The sequence below is a fragment of the Xiphias gladius genome, chromosome 14 (genome assembly GCF_016859285.1).
Source record: "Xiphias gladius isolate SHS-SW01 ecotype Sanya breed wild chromosome 14, ASM1685928v1, whole genome shotgun sequence".
Taxonomy (NCBI): domain Eukaryota; kingdom Metazoa; phylum Chordata; class Actinopteri; order Istiophoriformes; family Xiphiidae; genus Xiphias; species Xiphias gladius.
The window spans coordinates 1,182,511-1,198,874 of record NC_053413.1 but is presented as its reverse complement, the minus strand read 5'-3'; the positions used below and the strand labels follow the sequence as shown (position 1 = coordinate 1,198,874).

The 16,364-nt window shown below is 36.7% G+C and overlaps 1 protein-coding gene across 1 annotated transcript in view; it reads left to right on the top strand.

Moving 5' to 3' along the window:
- LOC120798900 (choline transporter-like protein 5-A) overlaps positions 1-16,364 on the top strand; it is a 51,531-nt gene that overhangs the window by 34,503 nt on the left and 664 nt on the right. The window contains exons 4-21 of the mRNA XM_040143692.1: positions 1,405-1,489; positions 5,298-5,382; positions 5,748-5,876; positions 6,196-6,256; positions 6,708-6,831; positions 7,099-7,182; positions 11,281-11,393; positions 11,617-11,748; positions 12,310-12,409; positions 12,554-12,646; positions 12,837-12,924; positions 13,732-14,000; positions 14,115-14,209; positions 14,396-14,499; positions 14,615-14,688; positions 15,033-15,103; positions 15,314-15,402; positions 15,910-15,994. Coding sequence (XP_039999626.1) covers positions 1,405-1,489; positions 5,298-5,382; positions 5,748-5,876; positions 6,196-6,256; positions 6,708-6,831; positions 7,099-7,182; positions 11,281-11,393; positions 11,617-11,748; positions 12,310-12,409; positions 12,554-12,646; positions 12,837-12,924; positions 13,732-14,000; positions 14,115-14,209; positions 14,396-14,499; positions 14,615-14,688; positions 15,033-15,103; positions 15,314-15,402; positions 15,910-15,994 — 1,881 coding nt within the window. The remainder of the gene's footprint in view (positions 1-1,404; positions 1,490-5,297; positions 5,383-5,747; positions 5,877-6,195; positions 6,257-6,707; positions 6,832-7,098; positions 7,183-11,280; positions 11,394-11,616; positions 11,749-12,309; positions 12,410-12,553; positions 12,647-12,836; positions 12,925-13,731; positions 14,001-14,114; positions 14,210-14,395; positions 14,500-14,614; positions 14,689-15,032; positions 15,104-15,313; positions 15,403-15,909; positions 15,995-16,364) is intronic.

Below are 16,364 nucleotides of genomic sequence, written 5' to 3'. Positions count from 1 at the left end.
AAAACATTAATTAAATTATATAACCATAACGGAGCTATTAATGACAGAAAGGAACAATAACGTGGATTTCACATCAGTACATTAGTCAAAACGCCAGCATACTGGAAGTGGTCAGTTGACTACTTAACAGAACAAAACAATAAATAAAGAAAACACTAATAATAGTCGGATAATTATTTTTCATATTATTTTAGATGTGTAGAAAAGGAGAAATCTGATGCATTGCTTAAAGAACGTGGCCTTTGATTTATGGTACTTATCTGTTAAGAGAGAGGGAGAGAGAAGGTGGGGGTGCAGTGATTGTGTGTGTGAGTACAGTGGGTCCATAGCATGAATAGGGGCTCACACCTTAATTTTTCATGTTGTCTTATTTGAGGGAAGTAGCATTCAAATATTAATCTATAATATCTATAATATTATTAATTAAGATGAGTCCTATTGTGGTGGGATGAACCCATGGGCTGGTTATACATCTCTGGAGTTTTAAAAGATGGCCTGTTTTTGGGAGAAAGATCCTTTGTCTCTGTTTCCTGTCCATGTGATGGTTTAATTGTGGGAAGGCAGGGAAGGAGACCTTTTTGGGTCCATAAACTCCATATTATGATAGCTTACTGAGGCCAGCCTATGTCTGCTACATCCCACTACCATTAACAACATCAACCAATTTTACTGTACTGTATATGAATGAATGTTTCAGTGATGAGAAGGTACTAAATTGTCTGTAAAATGCAAAGATGCTGGATGAGCAGGTTAGGAAGAAACCAACATTTATTGGTTCGTTTTTTGAAAACATCTTCCTTTACAGAAAATATGAAAAAAAAAATTGAAACTGTTTAGCAACAACATGAGTACCAGTATCTTCATGAAACAGCTTATCTCTTTAAAATCGCTCAATGCACATTTGATTTTTCACTTTACATTTTGAGTTGATGTCATACACACGCACACACACACACACACACACACACACACACACACATACACACAAACACACACATTCTCTCATGGTTAGTCAATGTCTTAGTCCCTATCTGTTGTGTTGTGCGAAGACAGTGTTGTACAATAGCATTTGACAGAGTTGGATAGATGAAGGCTGAGAAGGAATTGTTTTTCTACCTTTAGAGTAATGCTAAAAATAGTTAGGTATTTTGTGCTGAATTTAAATAGCATTAAAATGATCAATTTTGATAAATTTCAAATTAAATAAATAATATTAAGTTATCAGAAAGTTATAATATATTATTGTTATTATAATGTTATTATATTATAATTGAAATAACCAGTTCTAAACCTACTGTATGCACTGTACTACGCTTATAGGATGCAGTCTATCTGCTCCTGTTTCTCCGTTAAATGATGTCTCTTGTATGTCCATCTGTCATTCTTGTCTATCCCTCCGTCCAGCCTGGTTACATGGGGACCCTAGGAAGGTGCTCCATCCAACAGACAGCTACGGCCAGTTCTGTGGTCAGAAGGGAACTTCTAATGCGTAAGTCACTCTTATTACACTAAATACACCGGATCCCTTTGTTGGTCTGGGGTTCCAGAAAAGCAAAGTCTATGAAACAGCATGCATGAGGTCACAGAACACTAAAAGCCATTAAAACCAGACTCATTAAACAGTTTTCACATGTAGTAACTCAAGACACAAGAGAGTCTTTGTTATGTTGCACACTTACTTTAAAATGTTGAAACATGAGCATGTTATTGGGTAATTTTATTTTATGTGTTAACAGAATTGTGTATGAAACGTGTTGTAAACCTAATGCTTTTGTAGTTATTTAGTATAATTGTGTTGTGATATTTCGGTAAATAGACTACCTCACTAGTTAGAGCAGGGTGAGGTTTTAATGCAGGTTTCACAAACTTTTGAAAAACAACAAGTATAGATCAGCTGGGGCCAGAGAGGAAGCTCCATTCCATCAGAGATGGACCACAGGTACTGGCTGATCTTGAATTATAGGTGAAAAATTTGCGTTAGTAGTAGTAGTTACTAATACTAGCAATAGTAGTTGTAACAGTAGAGGTGAAAGCCGTACTAGTTGTAGTGAACATGTGGTGGAAACTGTCCCCAGAATTCACAACATCATATATGATAAATGCTGATAACTAAATGTTTGTTGAAGAGGAACTATAGGAAGAAAACCTTGTAACTTCATCATGTGGTTAATGTCAGTGTGGGACGGTGCTGAGAGAACAGAAACCCACTTGACTTACATAATTCGAACTGCTGAAGCCTCAGAAATGTTAAAGCACTTTATTTCATAGCCTAACTGTCATATAGCATTATAATATAACAAATAATTTAATTCTAATCCCTGGCCCCTGGAACAAATAACTTAGCATCAATAGTGCATATACTGTAGATGGAATTCAGAACTTGTCAAAGAAACCCTAAGGATAATTTGCAACTTGTATTTATGCAAATAGTTGTTGAATGTTTTACAGTAATCAAATTAACTTTTTACCCAAAGGAAAAATCTTTCATTTTCAAGAATCAATATCTCCACTAGTATTCAATTTCTTGCAACCAAATTTTGGGTGAGGTTTCTTGAGTGTTCAGTACAAATTTCAACCCAATCCAGTAAAAAATAAGCAATTGGTGAGGCCTACAACGAATTGGTGAAATGTTAGAATTTTGCTCCAAGGGCCAAATTTCAAAAATTCATAACTAAAAAAGTATTTGGAGCAAAGCTATATGATTTTGCAAGGTCTCATGAATTTAATAGATGTTTTTACATGATTTTCTTCAAGAAAATCCATGACGTGAACTGAGAGGCCCAACGTGGGTTGGTATGGAATTGGTCTTTTTTTTTAAAGCTGTTAGAATGGTTTTACTTCAAGATTATTCTGAAGGTTGAAAAAAGAACTATCACGCTTGGTTATTCTGGGATGTTGGGTCTTTCAGTGGGCCTGATGGTCTGAGTGAGCCTGTGCCTCCTCCCAAAATAACCTGCACAAAGTGGTCGTCAAGTGGCCAAATAGTGTAGCAGGTAAATCCATATAACTTACATTTATCTGTATCTCCGTTAATAACCTTCCAGGCTCCTTTTAGCAAATTACAGGAATACCAAAGGCTGCTGCTAACATACTAATTCTGTTTCCCAAGTTCTATGAAAACAAGGCTGCATTTCTTTGCTGCATTTGAATGTGTCTTTGATATGAGGCAAACCTCATTAAGCTGTTTGGATGTATTCGGGCCACAGTACTTGCTTACAAACCCCATATGGGAGGAAAACTGAAATTATAGCAGTACAAGTAGTTTGCAGTTTTAATGTAATACTCATACTCCTTGTCTCTTGTCAACAATTGGCTCTTCAATTGTTGAATCTGAAGCAAAGCATTATTGCTGATACCATCTGATTCTTCATGTGACTGGTCCAAAAAGAAACTTCTCCTCGTGAAATGATGCAACTATAGTGATAAATGAATCCATCTTGTTGTCAAGCTGCAGGAGAGTGATAAGGGTGTGTGTCTGTCAGCTTCAGCAGATTAAGTGTGATATGTGTCCTAGAGATGCAGACAAAGAAAACTAAAAACTGAAGAAGCAGTACAGTATGTTTCTTTTGTTTGCATTGCCATTTACAGGTGATTCCTTGTTGCTGCATGTTGAAGAGTTTAGCTCTTTATTTTAAAATATTAACATCATAAATACAATAAGTGGCATAGCAGAGGAGCCCAATGACATTTAAGAACAAAACGCTGTTTTTTTTTTTTTCAAACTTGGATTCATCTTGATTCTATAGGTCAAGGGCTTTCAAAGTCTAACAATGTGGGCATCCACTCACCCATTACTGTACAAACAACTATCACTACAAAAACCTATCCCTGGATAGTGATAGTTGGTAAGAAAACCTGAAAACGTGATGATTCTTAGGCAAGTTCTGGGGTTTTGAGTAGTTTCTTTTTTTCTAATTCCTAAGTGGGTTAATGGATGTTTATTTGCATTGGACATCAGAGATAATGATATCCTCAGAAAGTGTAAGTCACACAGGGTCTAAAAATATGTGTTTTATGTCTCTGTGTTTGGACTGCAGTCATCAGGCAATCAGGGTTTTAAAATTACTTTAACTGTCTCGATGAGCAATAATGGTGTGTAAAAAGCAACTGCTGCTGCTTCAGCTGTTGACCAGGTTGATAAACTTGCCAAATCAGCAGCCAAACTACAGTAGCTATCTTCCCATTGTTTTAATAATCTAACACTGACACAATTACAAGACCAGCTCTAACCACTAAAATGCAAGAAGACTGAATTCTACATAATAAAAAATAAATAATAAAGTCTTGGAAAGAGTTTTACAGAACTTGCTATAGTTACTTTTGAAAATGGAAGTCTCTCTTAATATAATAATAACTTATATTATTTAATGCCTATAGTAGGCCTTTATAATATTAAAAGTAGAATCTTTTTCAATGTTGTTCTAGTCATAAAACAAAAACATAACTATGCCTTGTTGTTTTCTAGTCTATTATTCTGGTATATTTTTCTTATTGCTTTAGATAACTGGCCTAATATAGATAGTGTATTCAGATGTGGGTGCAGCATAGTGTGATAGCAGGTCATGATAAATTTTTATATTACATACATCTATGGTATACTTTTTTTCCCATGTAGATATTCCAGTTTTTACACTCACAGTAGGGTCAGGCTGCAGTTTAGTCACAAGATATGTTGCTACCTTTCAATCTCTTGATCTTCACATTATATTCTCACCTAGGTTTGTTTAAATTTAGTGTAAAAAAAAACAAACAGGCAATGTCATCAGGAAGTTGTACCTGCTTGCTCCAACACCTCAGTGAAGACAAACAATTGTTACAATTAGTGATCTACTTAAACCCAAGACTCAAAGTTTTGTTTAATTTTTTTTGGTTTGTTTTTTTTTTGACTGCACAATTCCATCAAATTGAGGTAGTGCTGCACTCAGTTTGCATTATTTTTTAGAAACTTCAGGATTACCAGTGCAAACACAGGTTGTGAAGCTGAGCCACCAGCAAGTATTTCGGTTAACAGTACAACAGAGACCACAAACATGTCTAGATTTTTACAAACCAGGAGGTCAGCCAACCATGTTTATATGTGCTTATACCCTGCAAAGCAACAATCTCTTCTCTCTTCTCTAGAGATTGCTCAAAAGTATTCTAGGATATGGATGAAATCACTAAGGGAAGGCAGCAGATATTGTTCGCAGACAAAGAAAAGTGACATTATTTAACTGCAAAATAACTCCGGACTTGTTGAACGTCACAGACTGATGATATACTGCATGTCTGTAATTTAAGATTAACACTTTTTGCAGGAAGAAACCCATCCTTTTCTACTTCAACATCGTAAAATGTACCAACCCAGCTATACTCATCAACCTACAGTGCCCCACAACTCAGGTACTCAATCAACAAATAATGATGTATATCTGCTGAGTTAAACAGCATCAGTTTATCACATCTGCTACAATGATTTATCATGTCAGTTTAACATAAAGAGTATTAAACTGGGACAGAGTGCTGTACTGAATGTACCAAGGCTTACACTGGCAAAAAGTGGCACATAGTGTCTAGCGCTCATTCACTTCAAGATTGCAATGAAACACAAAAAGTACTTGTTTCTGAAAGCAGCATGATGTTTACTAGCTGTGTGCAAATTTGCATTGGCATTGATAAAGTATCAGTGTGATCTATATGTCCATAACAGTAGAAGAAATCTTCCCGAAATAAGTTAGCAAATTCTGTCTGTGTTGATTTTCTTCCAGATGTGTGTGTCACAGTGCCCAGATAAGTTTGCCACCTACAGTGAGATGCAGCTGCAACACAAACTCAGCAAGAGTTACTGGGAATATTATAAACAGTTCTGTAAACCTGGATTTAATAACCCAGACAAGGTACCAATTGAGATACATGACACATCTATTATTTAAAAACATGTACATATAAAAAACTGTAATGTACAGCATAGAGTACAGTAATTGTAGGAGTCAAAGTGGATCCTGTTTAAAATTTTGGATGGACAGAATATCAATGTATAGCCAAAACTTGGAGTGCTGATGATGTAATCAGCCTAAATCTCTCCTTTTTCAAAGTTCAGACTGACAAAAGTGGCCTCATTGGGATGTTTTTGTTTACCGTCACACAGACCAAAGTACCAGAACACATATACATATTATTATTCTAACCCTCCTGTCTCTCCTCTGTTTCTTCCAGCCAGTATCTCAGGTTCTACGAGATGAGGACTGTCCCTCCATGATCCTACCTAGTAAACCATGTAAGGATTTAGAGACCTCTTTCTCCCTAAACTAAAGCAAAATTTCTATGTCAGTCTTTCAATTTAAAAGTAGGTAATATGAGTCCTCATTTGACAAAATTAGATGTTTCCTGCAGACCAAAATCCTTAAAATATCCTGTCCTTCTGCACACTCATATACATATTTATTCTTATAAATTATTATGATAAATTGTATTTATATAATCGATGGAATTGCTAAACAGCTTAAGTATTTCCAGTTTCACAGGAAAACTCTCCGTTCTGAGTTTTTCTCCTGAAAATAATTAAACAATAGGAAGCTAGACAGTGTAATACAACAATGCTTACAGTGCAATGGTGTAGTAGTATATGTTCTCAAAATTGCCAGTCGCTCTCACTTTGACATTTTTAATTATAATGCACTCATATTGAATATTATAAGAATTTCTCTGTGTGTGTGCATGTATGTCAGTTCTCCAGAGATGTCTACCAGACTTCATCACTCTGAATGGGACTGTGACTGTAGCTAACAGAACCAGGTTTAATGATGCTCTGGAAATGCCACACAGTTTTACTGAACTCCAACATGCTGCCAAGTACTGTATCTTCTTCTTTTACATATATATTTTTTTAATATTTTGCTAAAAAAAAATAGCTCACCTGGAACGTGAGCGTTAGCATCCAGCTTGTACACAAACCCTGAAAACATGGCATTTCTCTGTATCTTTTTAATGTGTTTGTCTTTGATATAACTTTGATGCTACCAGCCGCTGTCTTCCCTCTCTGTTCAAGACCATTTTCATTTCTAGTCGATTTCAACCGTTGTTTGAATATTAACACTCCTTTCTCTCTCCTCCATGCAGGGGTATAACCAGATTAGTGGACACTAAGGACATTGGCCTGAAGATAATGGAAGATTTTGCCAAGTCTTGGGCATGGATACTCATGTAACTACATGAACAACACACAGAAAAACAGCATTTGTGTAAAACCCCAATATCTAATCTTGTCTAAAATATATTTAGTTCCCACTAAATATCTAATAGACTGAGGCTAATACTTGTACATTTACAGTATCAGAAGCAGTTCTTCTTATGTCTGCTATCCTAGCAAAGTTTTTTTTTAAGTTTCCAAGTATCACTTTCTAAGTACCATCACTTGCTTTGTCACTTTGCCTCTGACTAACACCCACAATAAATTTACTCGATTAATTATTATACTTCATAGTCCAATAAGGGTTAAAATTCAGTCCATTAAATCAGGCTTGCAACAGGTTAAAGTTGTAATCCTTAAGATTTCACTCCTAGTCGATATGGCAACACTAATGGTTATCATGGTAACAGCAAGTTAATACTACAGCAAACAAGAAAAGCAGGTGTATGTGTGTACAGTGGAGCCAAAAAAAACCTAAACCCAGCCACTTTGAATTTACTGTGCAATCTTGGCACAGTTTTTGCCATTTACAAGCGTTGTACTTTAACAAATTCCTCCTAGAGAACTGATCAGATCGATTACAAATCTGATCACAACAATCTAAAGATGTTAAGAACTAAAGAACTGCACTATTAAAATCGCGAAGCTTTTCAGTTTTCATTCGTATTCATGGCGGCATGGTGAATTTTGATGTTTTGTCATGAAAGACGAAGTTGACATAACTCACATACATTATCCAATCCATCCCAAACTTCACGTGTGATAAGCCTGAAGACATGTACATGTCAATATTCAGTTTTAGTCAAGCACCACCTACTGGTAACAGGAAATGACATGTTTTATACTTTAATTTACTCCTCCTAGTGGGTTGGCCACATCTACCTCAAAAATGGTCCAAGAATCCACAAGACCTTGAGGATGCTTTATTGTGAAAATACTGACTTTTCACCAAAGTTCATTTCGTTTGTGATGCGGTGAATTTCAATGTTTTGCTATGAAAAAGAAAGTTGCTGTTGGGGTGCTAGGGAAGCTCAAAAATTCACAAACCAGGTCAATGCATCAGAAGTGGTGGAAATTGATATCTGATATGGGTGTAGCTTGATGGCTTGAAGACGATGCTACTTCCTCTCAAAATTTCAACAAAGTACCTCTCATGTTACATTTCACCTACATGTACGAAATTTGGCAGCCACATGTAACATCCCAAGACTTACTAAAAAGTCTCTTGGAGCCAGTCCCTAAACCAAACAGGAAGTCGGCCATTTTGAATTTACTGTGCGATTTTGGCACAGTTTTTGCATTTACAGGCATTGTACATTAACAAACTCCTCCTAGAGAATTGATCAGATCAACTTCAGATTTGGTCAGTGCAATCTAAAGACTTTGGCGATGCTAAATTTCAAGGCTTTTGAGTTTTTGTTGAACAGTGTGTCTATGGCATGGCAAATTAGCCATGAAACAGGAAGTTGTTATATCTCAAATACATGTTATCCAATCCGCCCCTAACTTCACATGTATGATAGGCCTTCCGGCCTGAAGACATCTACATACCAATATTCAGATATAGTCATAGCACCACCTACTGGCAACAGGAAAGGAAATATTTGAGACTTTGATGTACTCCTCCTAATCTGTTGACCACATCAACCTCAAATGTTATCTTCAAATCTTCAAAAAGCTTGATGATGCTTTTATTGTGAAAACTTTTCATCAAACGGTTTTGCACAGCAAATTTCAATGTTTCACCATGAAAGAGGACGTTGTTGTTGAGGGTGTAGGGATGCTCAAAAACTCACAAAACCTGGTACACGTGTCAGAAGTAGCAGAAATTGATATCTGATATGGGTCTCAGGATTTGGTGTGGCAAAATAGCTCAACAGCACCGCTTACAAAATTTTAATGAACCAGCCCTCGCACATGTAACACCCCAAGAGTTACAAATAGCTCCTCGCTTCATATCCTAAACCCAACAAGAAGTTAGCCATTTTGAATTTACTGTGCAATTTTGGCACCTTTATTGCCATTTACAGACAAAGTGCTTTAACAAACTCCTCCTAGAGAAATAATCACATCAACATCATAATTGGTCAGTCTAATGTAGAGGCATTTGCAATGGTAAATTGCAAAACTTTTTTAGTTTTTATTGAACGGCGTGTCCATAGTGGCATGGCCCCACCCACTGACACTGAAATGAAAGTTAAACAGTACATCAAAGTATAGAATACTTTGATGTACTACTCCTAGCAGGTTGAGCAGTTCCACCTCAAATTTGGTCAGAAAAGTCTCAAGACCTCGATGAGGCTTTATTGTGATGATTGTGAGTTTTCATTGAATGGTGTTGTCATGGTGGCGTGGTGAATTTCAATGTTTCACTATGAAACAGGAAGTTGTTACTCAAATATACATTGTTAAATCTACCCCAAACTTCACGTTTGATAAGAGTCTCGGCCTGAAGACATCTACATGCCAATATTCAACCATAGTCATAGCGCCACCTATTGGCAACACAAAATGACGTGTTATACTTTCATGTACTTGTCCTAGCAAGTTGACCAGATCACATTAGATCAGAAAAGCTTTAAGACCTTGATAATTGTGAAGCTTGTCAAGTCCAAGGTCAAGAGACGGGGGCTCAAGCCCATTTTAGGGTCTATCTCTGCACATGCCTGCCTTCATGCACAATGCAAATATGCAACAGGTCGACACAGTAAGTGATGTATAAGTCATTGGTTCTTTATCTGACATTCATGCAAATTCAGAACCATGTAATACTACCTGTTCTCTAGTGCCACATACTGCATACACGAAGTGATACAAACGTCATGTCCGTTGCTACACAGAGGTAATATCATCTTACTTGTTCACATAGTGTCCATTGGTCGGCTGCATCAACCAGCATCCCACCAGCACCCTCGATGTGCACAACGGTACACATTTAATTATCTGTTTACATGCTGCACAAATAATGACAAGAAATGACACTTGATTATCGTACTTTTTGGAACATAATGAAACATATATTACAGAAATACTATAAACTATATAAGATAAAAACAATATATAACTACCATGAACATGATCTTCCTCCCTGTATTTATACAGGAAGTATATATACAGGAAAGGAAAAAAAGGCGTGTCCAGATCCCCATGGTCCCCAGCTTCTGGAACCGGAAGTACACACCAAACTCTGTTTATAATTATTGATATTTTACTTTAAGTCTATTTAACTAATTCTGGCTGCTCACATTCACTGTGTAGTATGTTAAGTGAATGAATTACTGAATCATTCACTCAGTGAGTGTATCTCTGCAAATGAATGCATTCACTCCCAGGGAGTGGGTTGAGTGAGTGTGCTGAACGAATCATTGAATTGTCATTGAACGCATCAGTGACTTGAGGCACTCACTCAGTGAGCAAGTGTATCCCTCCACGTTCACTCAAAACTGACTGAGAGTTGTAAGTAAGAAGTGAACGGATTGTTTTAGGAAGTGACTCAGTTCAGTTCATATACGCAAAAGATTTTTCTCTTTAGTACAAATTGTTCACTACTAACACTAATCTATTAGGCTAGCACTAGCTTGATTTCCAGATCTTGTATATTGTAACTTTAAAAGGATTTTTTTTTCTAGTTTTTATTTGATTTGATTATCTTTTTAATATATAAAGCATAACTGAATCCTTAAAATGACACTTTACATTTAAAAACACAAAAGTTTTTTGGAAGTACGAATTTTGTTATTTTGTGCATTTTCTGAACATTTATATATATACATGTATATATGTGTGTGTAAGGAGAGTAGAAATGGGAATGTAAACCAATTTATCACAGAAACTTCTCAGCCCACCTGATATAGGCCACTTACAGTTTAAATACAAATTCAAATATTAGGCTATTGTGAGGCTGACAGGTACAGATGCAGATACAGGTAATAGCTTTGTGTTACACCCCTATTCTCTACTTGTGCTACTATCACACTACATTTTAGCAATTACCATTATCCTGTAATAACTGCTTGTGACCACAGTAGTTGTTTAGCAAAGGTTACATAGGCTTGCTTTAAAGTGCATGATTATTTGTTTGTTTTTCCCTGTACTTTTTAAAACACTGAAAGGGGTCTGCTGATATCCTTGGCCGTTAGCCTGGTCTTCATCCTGCTGTTGAGATTCACAGCTGGGTTGCTGCTGTGGACTACCATCATCACTGTCGTACTGCTGCTGGCATATGGTGCGTATTCAGGTCTTAACATTGTTTTTAGGGATTTCTACCTGAAAAGCTTAGCTCTACTGCTGTGATGCACTGGCGGTGACAGCACATATTTGAAAAAAAAATGGTCAACTCAGTTATGTCAACGAGATGATCAAAGACATAATGGAAAGAAGTAGTGAAGATGTTTCCAAAACCTCCTATTAGCATTTTTCAGTTTCATTGAATGTGTATGTGTGTACAGGTATGTGGTACTGCTCCATGGAGTGGTCCCAGCTCAGACACAGACCAGGCTCTGATGTTACCATTGCAGAAGTCGGCCTTCAGACTGACCTACAGGTCTATCTACATCTCAGACAGACATGGATCGTATTATGTAAGTTTGTCTGTTTAGTCAAATTTCACAGGGGAATCTGTAAGTCATTAGAATCCAGATTCTTCTTTGGATATTTAGTGCCAGTGTTCTTAAATTAAGATCTCCCTATTTAAGTTTAAAGTTAAGAGCAACTTCACTTCTCTTAGGTACAATTTTTAAGAAGAACCCTCTTACATCAAAGTACCTAACAGGACTTGTATGTGGTCTCTCTTTGATGGATAGTGCAGCAATGTCCTATCAATATAGGAACAGAGTAGCACTTTTGTATCAATCTAATCACCTGAAACTGTTATACAAGAAATTACATTTTGAAGGTATCTTCCTACCTACCTTCCAACACATTTCCAATTCAAACAACATGTTGGATAGGACTTCCTGCAGAGAGGCACTGTTAAGCAGTACAAAAAAAACAGAAATTGCTCAAATAAGAATTGAATATTTTAACATTTTGTTTTCAATATGATTTTTAATATCAGTCAACAATGTCACTTTTTGATTTTAATGGGACTAAAGCATACATTTACCACCACCACCAAACTGTCTGTTGTTTGTGTTTGTCAGTGATGTCTCTGGGAGTGACAGAAGCTTCCATCTTGGTGATATTGATCTTCTTAAGGAGAAGAGTCCAAGTGGCTATCGCCCTGCTCAGAGAGGCTAGCAAGTATGACTCTGAAGACAGCAAAAGAGCAAACAACACAGGGAAATCGCAAAAAACTAGATGTGTGATTGTCCTTCAAAATTATTAGGTATTTTTGAAAATATACTGTATAATGATAGTCCTGGCCTTATGATTTCTTTGTTGCAGAGCCATTGGTCACATCATGTCCACGCTATTATTTCCAGTCATCACCTTTCTCTTGTTGACTATTTGCATCTCCTACTGGGCAGTTACTGCCGTGTATCCTTCAGAGTGGTCACAAGCAACAACAGGCAGAAAATGAGAAGAGAAAAGCATTCTACATTTTATATTTTTTTAGTTCAGAGCTTAGGGATTCATTTGTAGAAATCATGTTCGTGTTAAAAGATGGATTTTTCTGTATTCCTCACCAGCTTGTTAGTTATGTCTTTAATCAGCACTTTGAAACCAGTTACCTTGCATCCTCCGGAGAAGCCATCTACAAAGTGATGTCTCCTGATGTGAGCTGCCCCTATGCCAACAGTACTTGCAATCCTGAAGTACAGTATATTGTCCTCAAATTAATTTCTTTATTATTCTGCTTTATGTAGTCATGACAAAGTCATACGACATATTTAGGAAATGTCCAAACTTGAATCGAACCCTATAGTGCAGCATTAAACGAGTGCTGCATCCAGAGACAGCTGGGCACAGAAAGAGTTTACTTCAAAAAGAAAGAGGGGGAAGACACAGTGAAATATACAAAAGGGTATAATGGCACATTTTCAGACAGTTTTTCTTCACAAGGAATTCAAAGGTGTTGCAATTGGTTTTTCACACAAAAAGTGAGAGAAATAATAAAAATATAAAAAGAGAGCTTGAGAGAAAAGTTAAACCCTGCCCACCTCCACACATAGAGACACCTGGAAAAATGCTATGTGAATGTGATTGGAAAATGACAAAAATTGTTGGATACAGCCTGGTACTGAAAAAGTGTGATGGGGGTTCAGACCAGTGTTCATTTCATCAACAAAAACTACAATGAAAAATATTCACCAATTAACTATTTGTCACAATGAAAATGAGACTAAAAGCAAATGAAAAGTAACCTTTGACAATGAGAACTGTGATGAAATGCATTACATTTTTCTTTAGTGAATAAAACAGATAGAGTGAAAGAGAGAAGAAAGGACAAATCAATTTGTAGTATTTATAATATGTGTTGTGCAATCTTTCACATTAACATAACACACAACCTCAATTTGTACACTTTATAAATAATATTATTGCACAAACTGCACAGTCCTACTTAAAGACATAGTAACTCTCATAACTCTCCTCTGCTCTCCCCCTCATGAATCTGTCAGACCTTCAACAGAACCAACATCTCCAGATCAGTGTTTTGCCTGGGTTCTCAGTGTCTGTTTGCCTTCTATGGTGGGGAGACGTACTACTACCGCTACCTCTTCCTATTGCAGCTGTCCAATCTACTGGTCTTCCTCTGGCTGGTCAACTTCAGCTTGGCCCTTGAGCAGTGCACCCTGGCTGGGACGTTTGCTAGCTACTATTGGGCCAAGAGGAAGCCTCAAGATATTCCACCATGTCCACTCTTTTCATCATTCAGTAGGGCTATAAGGTGAGGACATAATCTGACAACCAAACGTGCAAAATTAGTTGGAAGTTGGAAATACAGAACGTACAGAACAGAGAGTCTTGTGTGTAACAATGTACTTCCTCGGTCTATTTCCAGGTATCACACAGGGTCTTTGGCATTTGGAGCTCTAATTCTTTCAGTTGTCCAGCTTCTGCGGATCATACTGGAATACCTCGAGCAGAAACTAAAAGGTTTACATCACACATACACACACACACACACACACACACACACACACACACACACACACACACACACACACACAAACACTATAACACAGTATAACACATATATACAATTTCTCCTTACTATCTTACTACTACTGTAATTGCTACCACTTTTCACTATATGGCTCTTGTAATTGTTTTTCCATGTAGGTGCTGACAACAGCCTGTCCAGGTTCATTATATGCTGTCTGAAATGCTGTTTCTCGTGTTTGGAGAAATTCATACGCTACATGAACCATAATGCATATATCATGGTGAGCTGGTTAAAGTAGTACTTTTTAGCATTAGTAGTGTGAATACTAGCTATCCACTGTTCATTTTGTCATCAACAACTCAACAACTTGTTGTGTTTTGTCTCTTCTCCATCAGATGGCAGTCTATGGTAAGAATTTCTGCACTTCAGCCAGAGAAGCCTTCTTCCTACTAATGAGAAATGTTGTCAGGTAAGGAGGCTCAATCATTTTCAGATCAATTCAGTTTTCCACTTATTCTCTCTGGGCCTTTTGAAAGCGGTTTCCTGGAATTTTTGTCTGGATACATTTTTGTGAATTTACTTCAGTCTCTATAGGCGAGGCCGGTTATGATAATTAATCCCCTGTGAACATACTTCCTATGTGTGACTTGAGATAATCAACACAAGCAATGTCTTCTAACAGGCTCCAAAGACATGGTTTTTAGAGAACCACATAATTTGGCTGGCATTTAGCCAGTCAATCAGGGCAAGTTACGATTTTCTCTGGTTGCGAATATAAGCAGCACATTGGCACTGAACTATCTGTCTCTATAGGGTTGCAGTTCTGGATAGTGTGACAGACTTTCTGTTGTTTCTGGGCAAAGTGCTAATAGCAGGAGGAGTGGGTAAGTTACAATGCAAAGCTTAAGTCTTACATCAGTCGTTCCACTCTCATGTTTATGTTCAAATTACAATTTCCAATGATGATGTGTTATACCTTCAACTTATTTTGAAATATAACTCTATGTTTCAGAAAATTATAACAGTATAATAGTCAGAGAATACATGTAGGCAGCAAGACAGTGTCTCACTCCGTATGTGTGTGTCTGTTACAGGTGTGTTTGCATTCTTCTTCTTCACTAGGAAGATCCCTGTTATCCAAGAAGAAGTGCCCAATCTCAACTACTACTGGATTCCCCTACTGGTCAGAGTCTCTCTCTCTCTCTCTCTCTCTCACACACACACACACACACACACACACACACACACACACACACAAACAAAACAAAGGACAATATACTAGGTACTTACTAGGTCAGAGAGACACCCTCAATCTGTACATCATCTACCTTTGTCTAAAATTATAGGAAAATTATATTGGTATATAATTTATATTCCTGTAGATTACTAGACAAAGGTAGATGATACGCAATGAACTGGTCATGCAAATAATGGAATACAAGGAAAGCCATAAAATACATAAAATATATACAGTTCATTGCATTGTTAAGACATATTGTTAAAAACAACACTTGGGTCAACAATGGGTAGTTGGGTTCTATTTTATTTTTCTGGAGCATGTTAACCCAAAACTAATGAAAATTCACAGTATTTATGTCTTAAGTTTCCTCTCATCTGTAATCAGATCTACTTTCAAAGAAACCCCTCAGTCCTTCTGTTGTTTTTCTAATTTTTATGTTTTTCACATCAGACTGTGTTTATAGGTGCCTACCTGATTGCTCACAGTTTCTTCAGCCTCTATGCCATATGTGTTGACACGCTCTTCCTCTGTTTCTGTAAGTAAAATTCCATCATTACTGTTTTTAGTACAGTACTGTTTTGTATGAAAAATAAAATAATGCAGGTAGATTGATTTCATAATGGGCTACTGTGCATTAAAAAAAAAAAACTGGTCATAATGGGACAAAGTTTATTAAACCAATAGTAATAAGTGTAATTTTTTAAATAATTTGTTTTTTAGTTCAAATAAAATATACGCTTTAGGGAATTTTGGTGTTCACTGGGTTTACAGTTTTATTTAACATACAACATAGTGAGAAAGTAAACTGTGTAGCATTTCAGATAGTAACATCTAGCACCATTTTCAGATATGCAATACTGAAACTGTGCACAAGCAACAGTATGAGGTGCTTTACATCTAGTTCA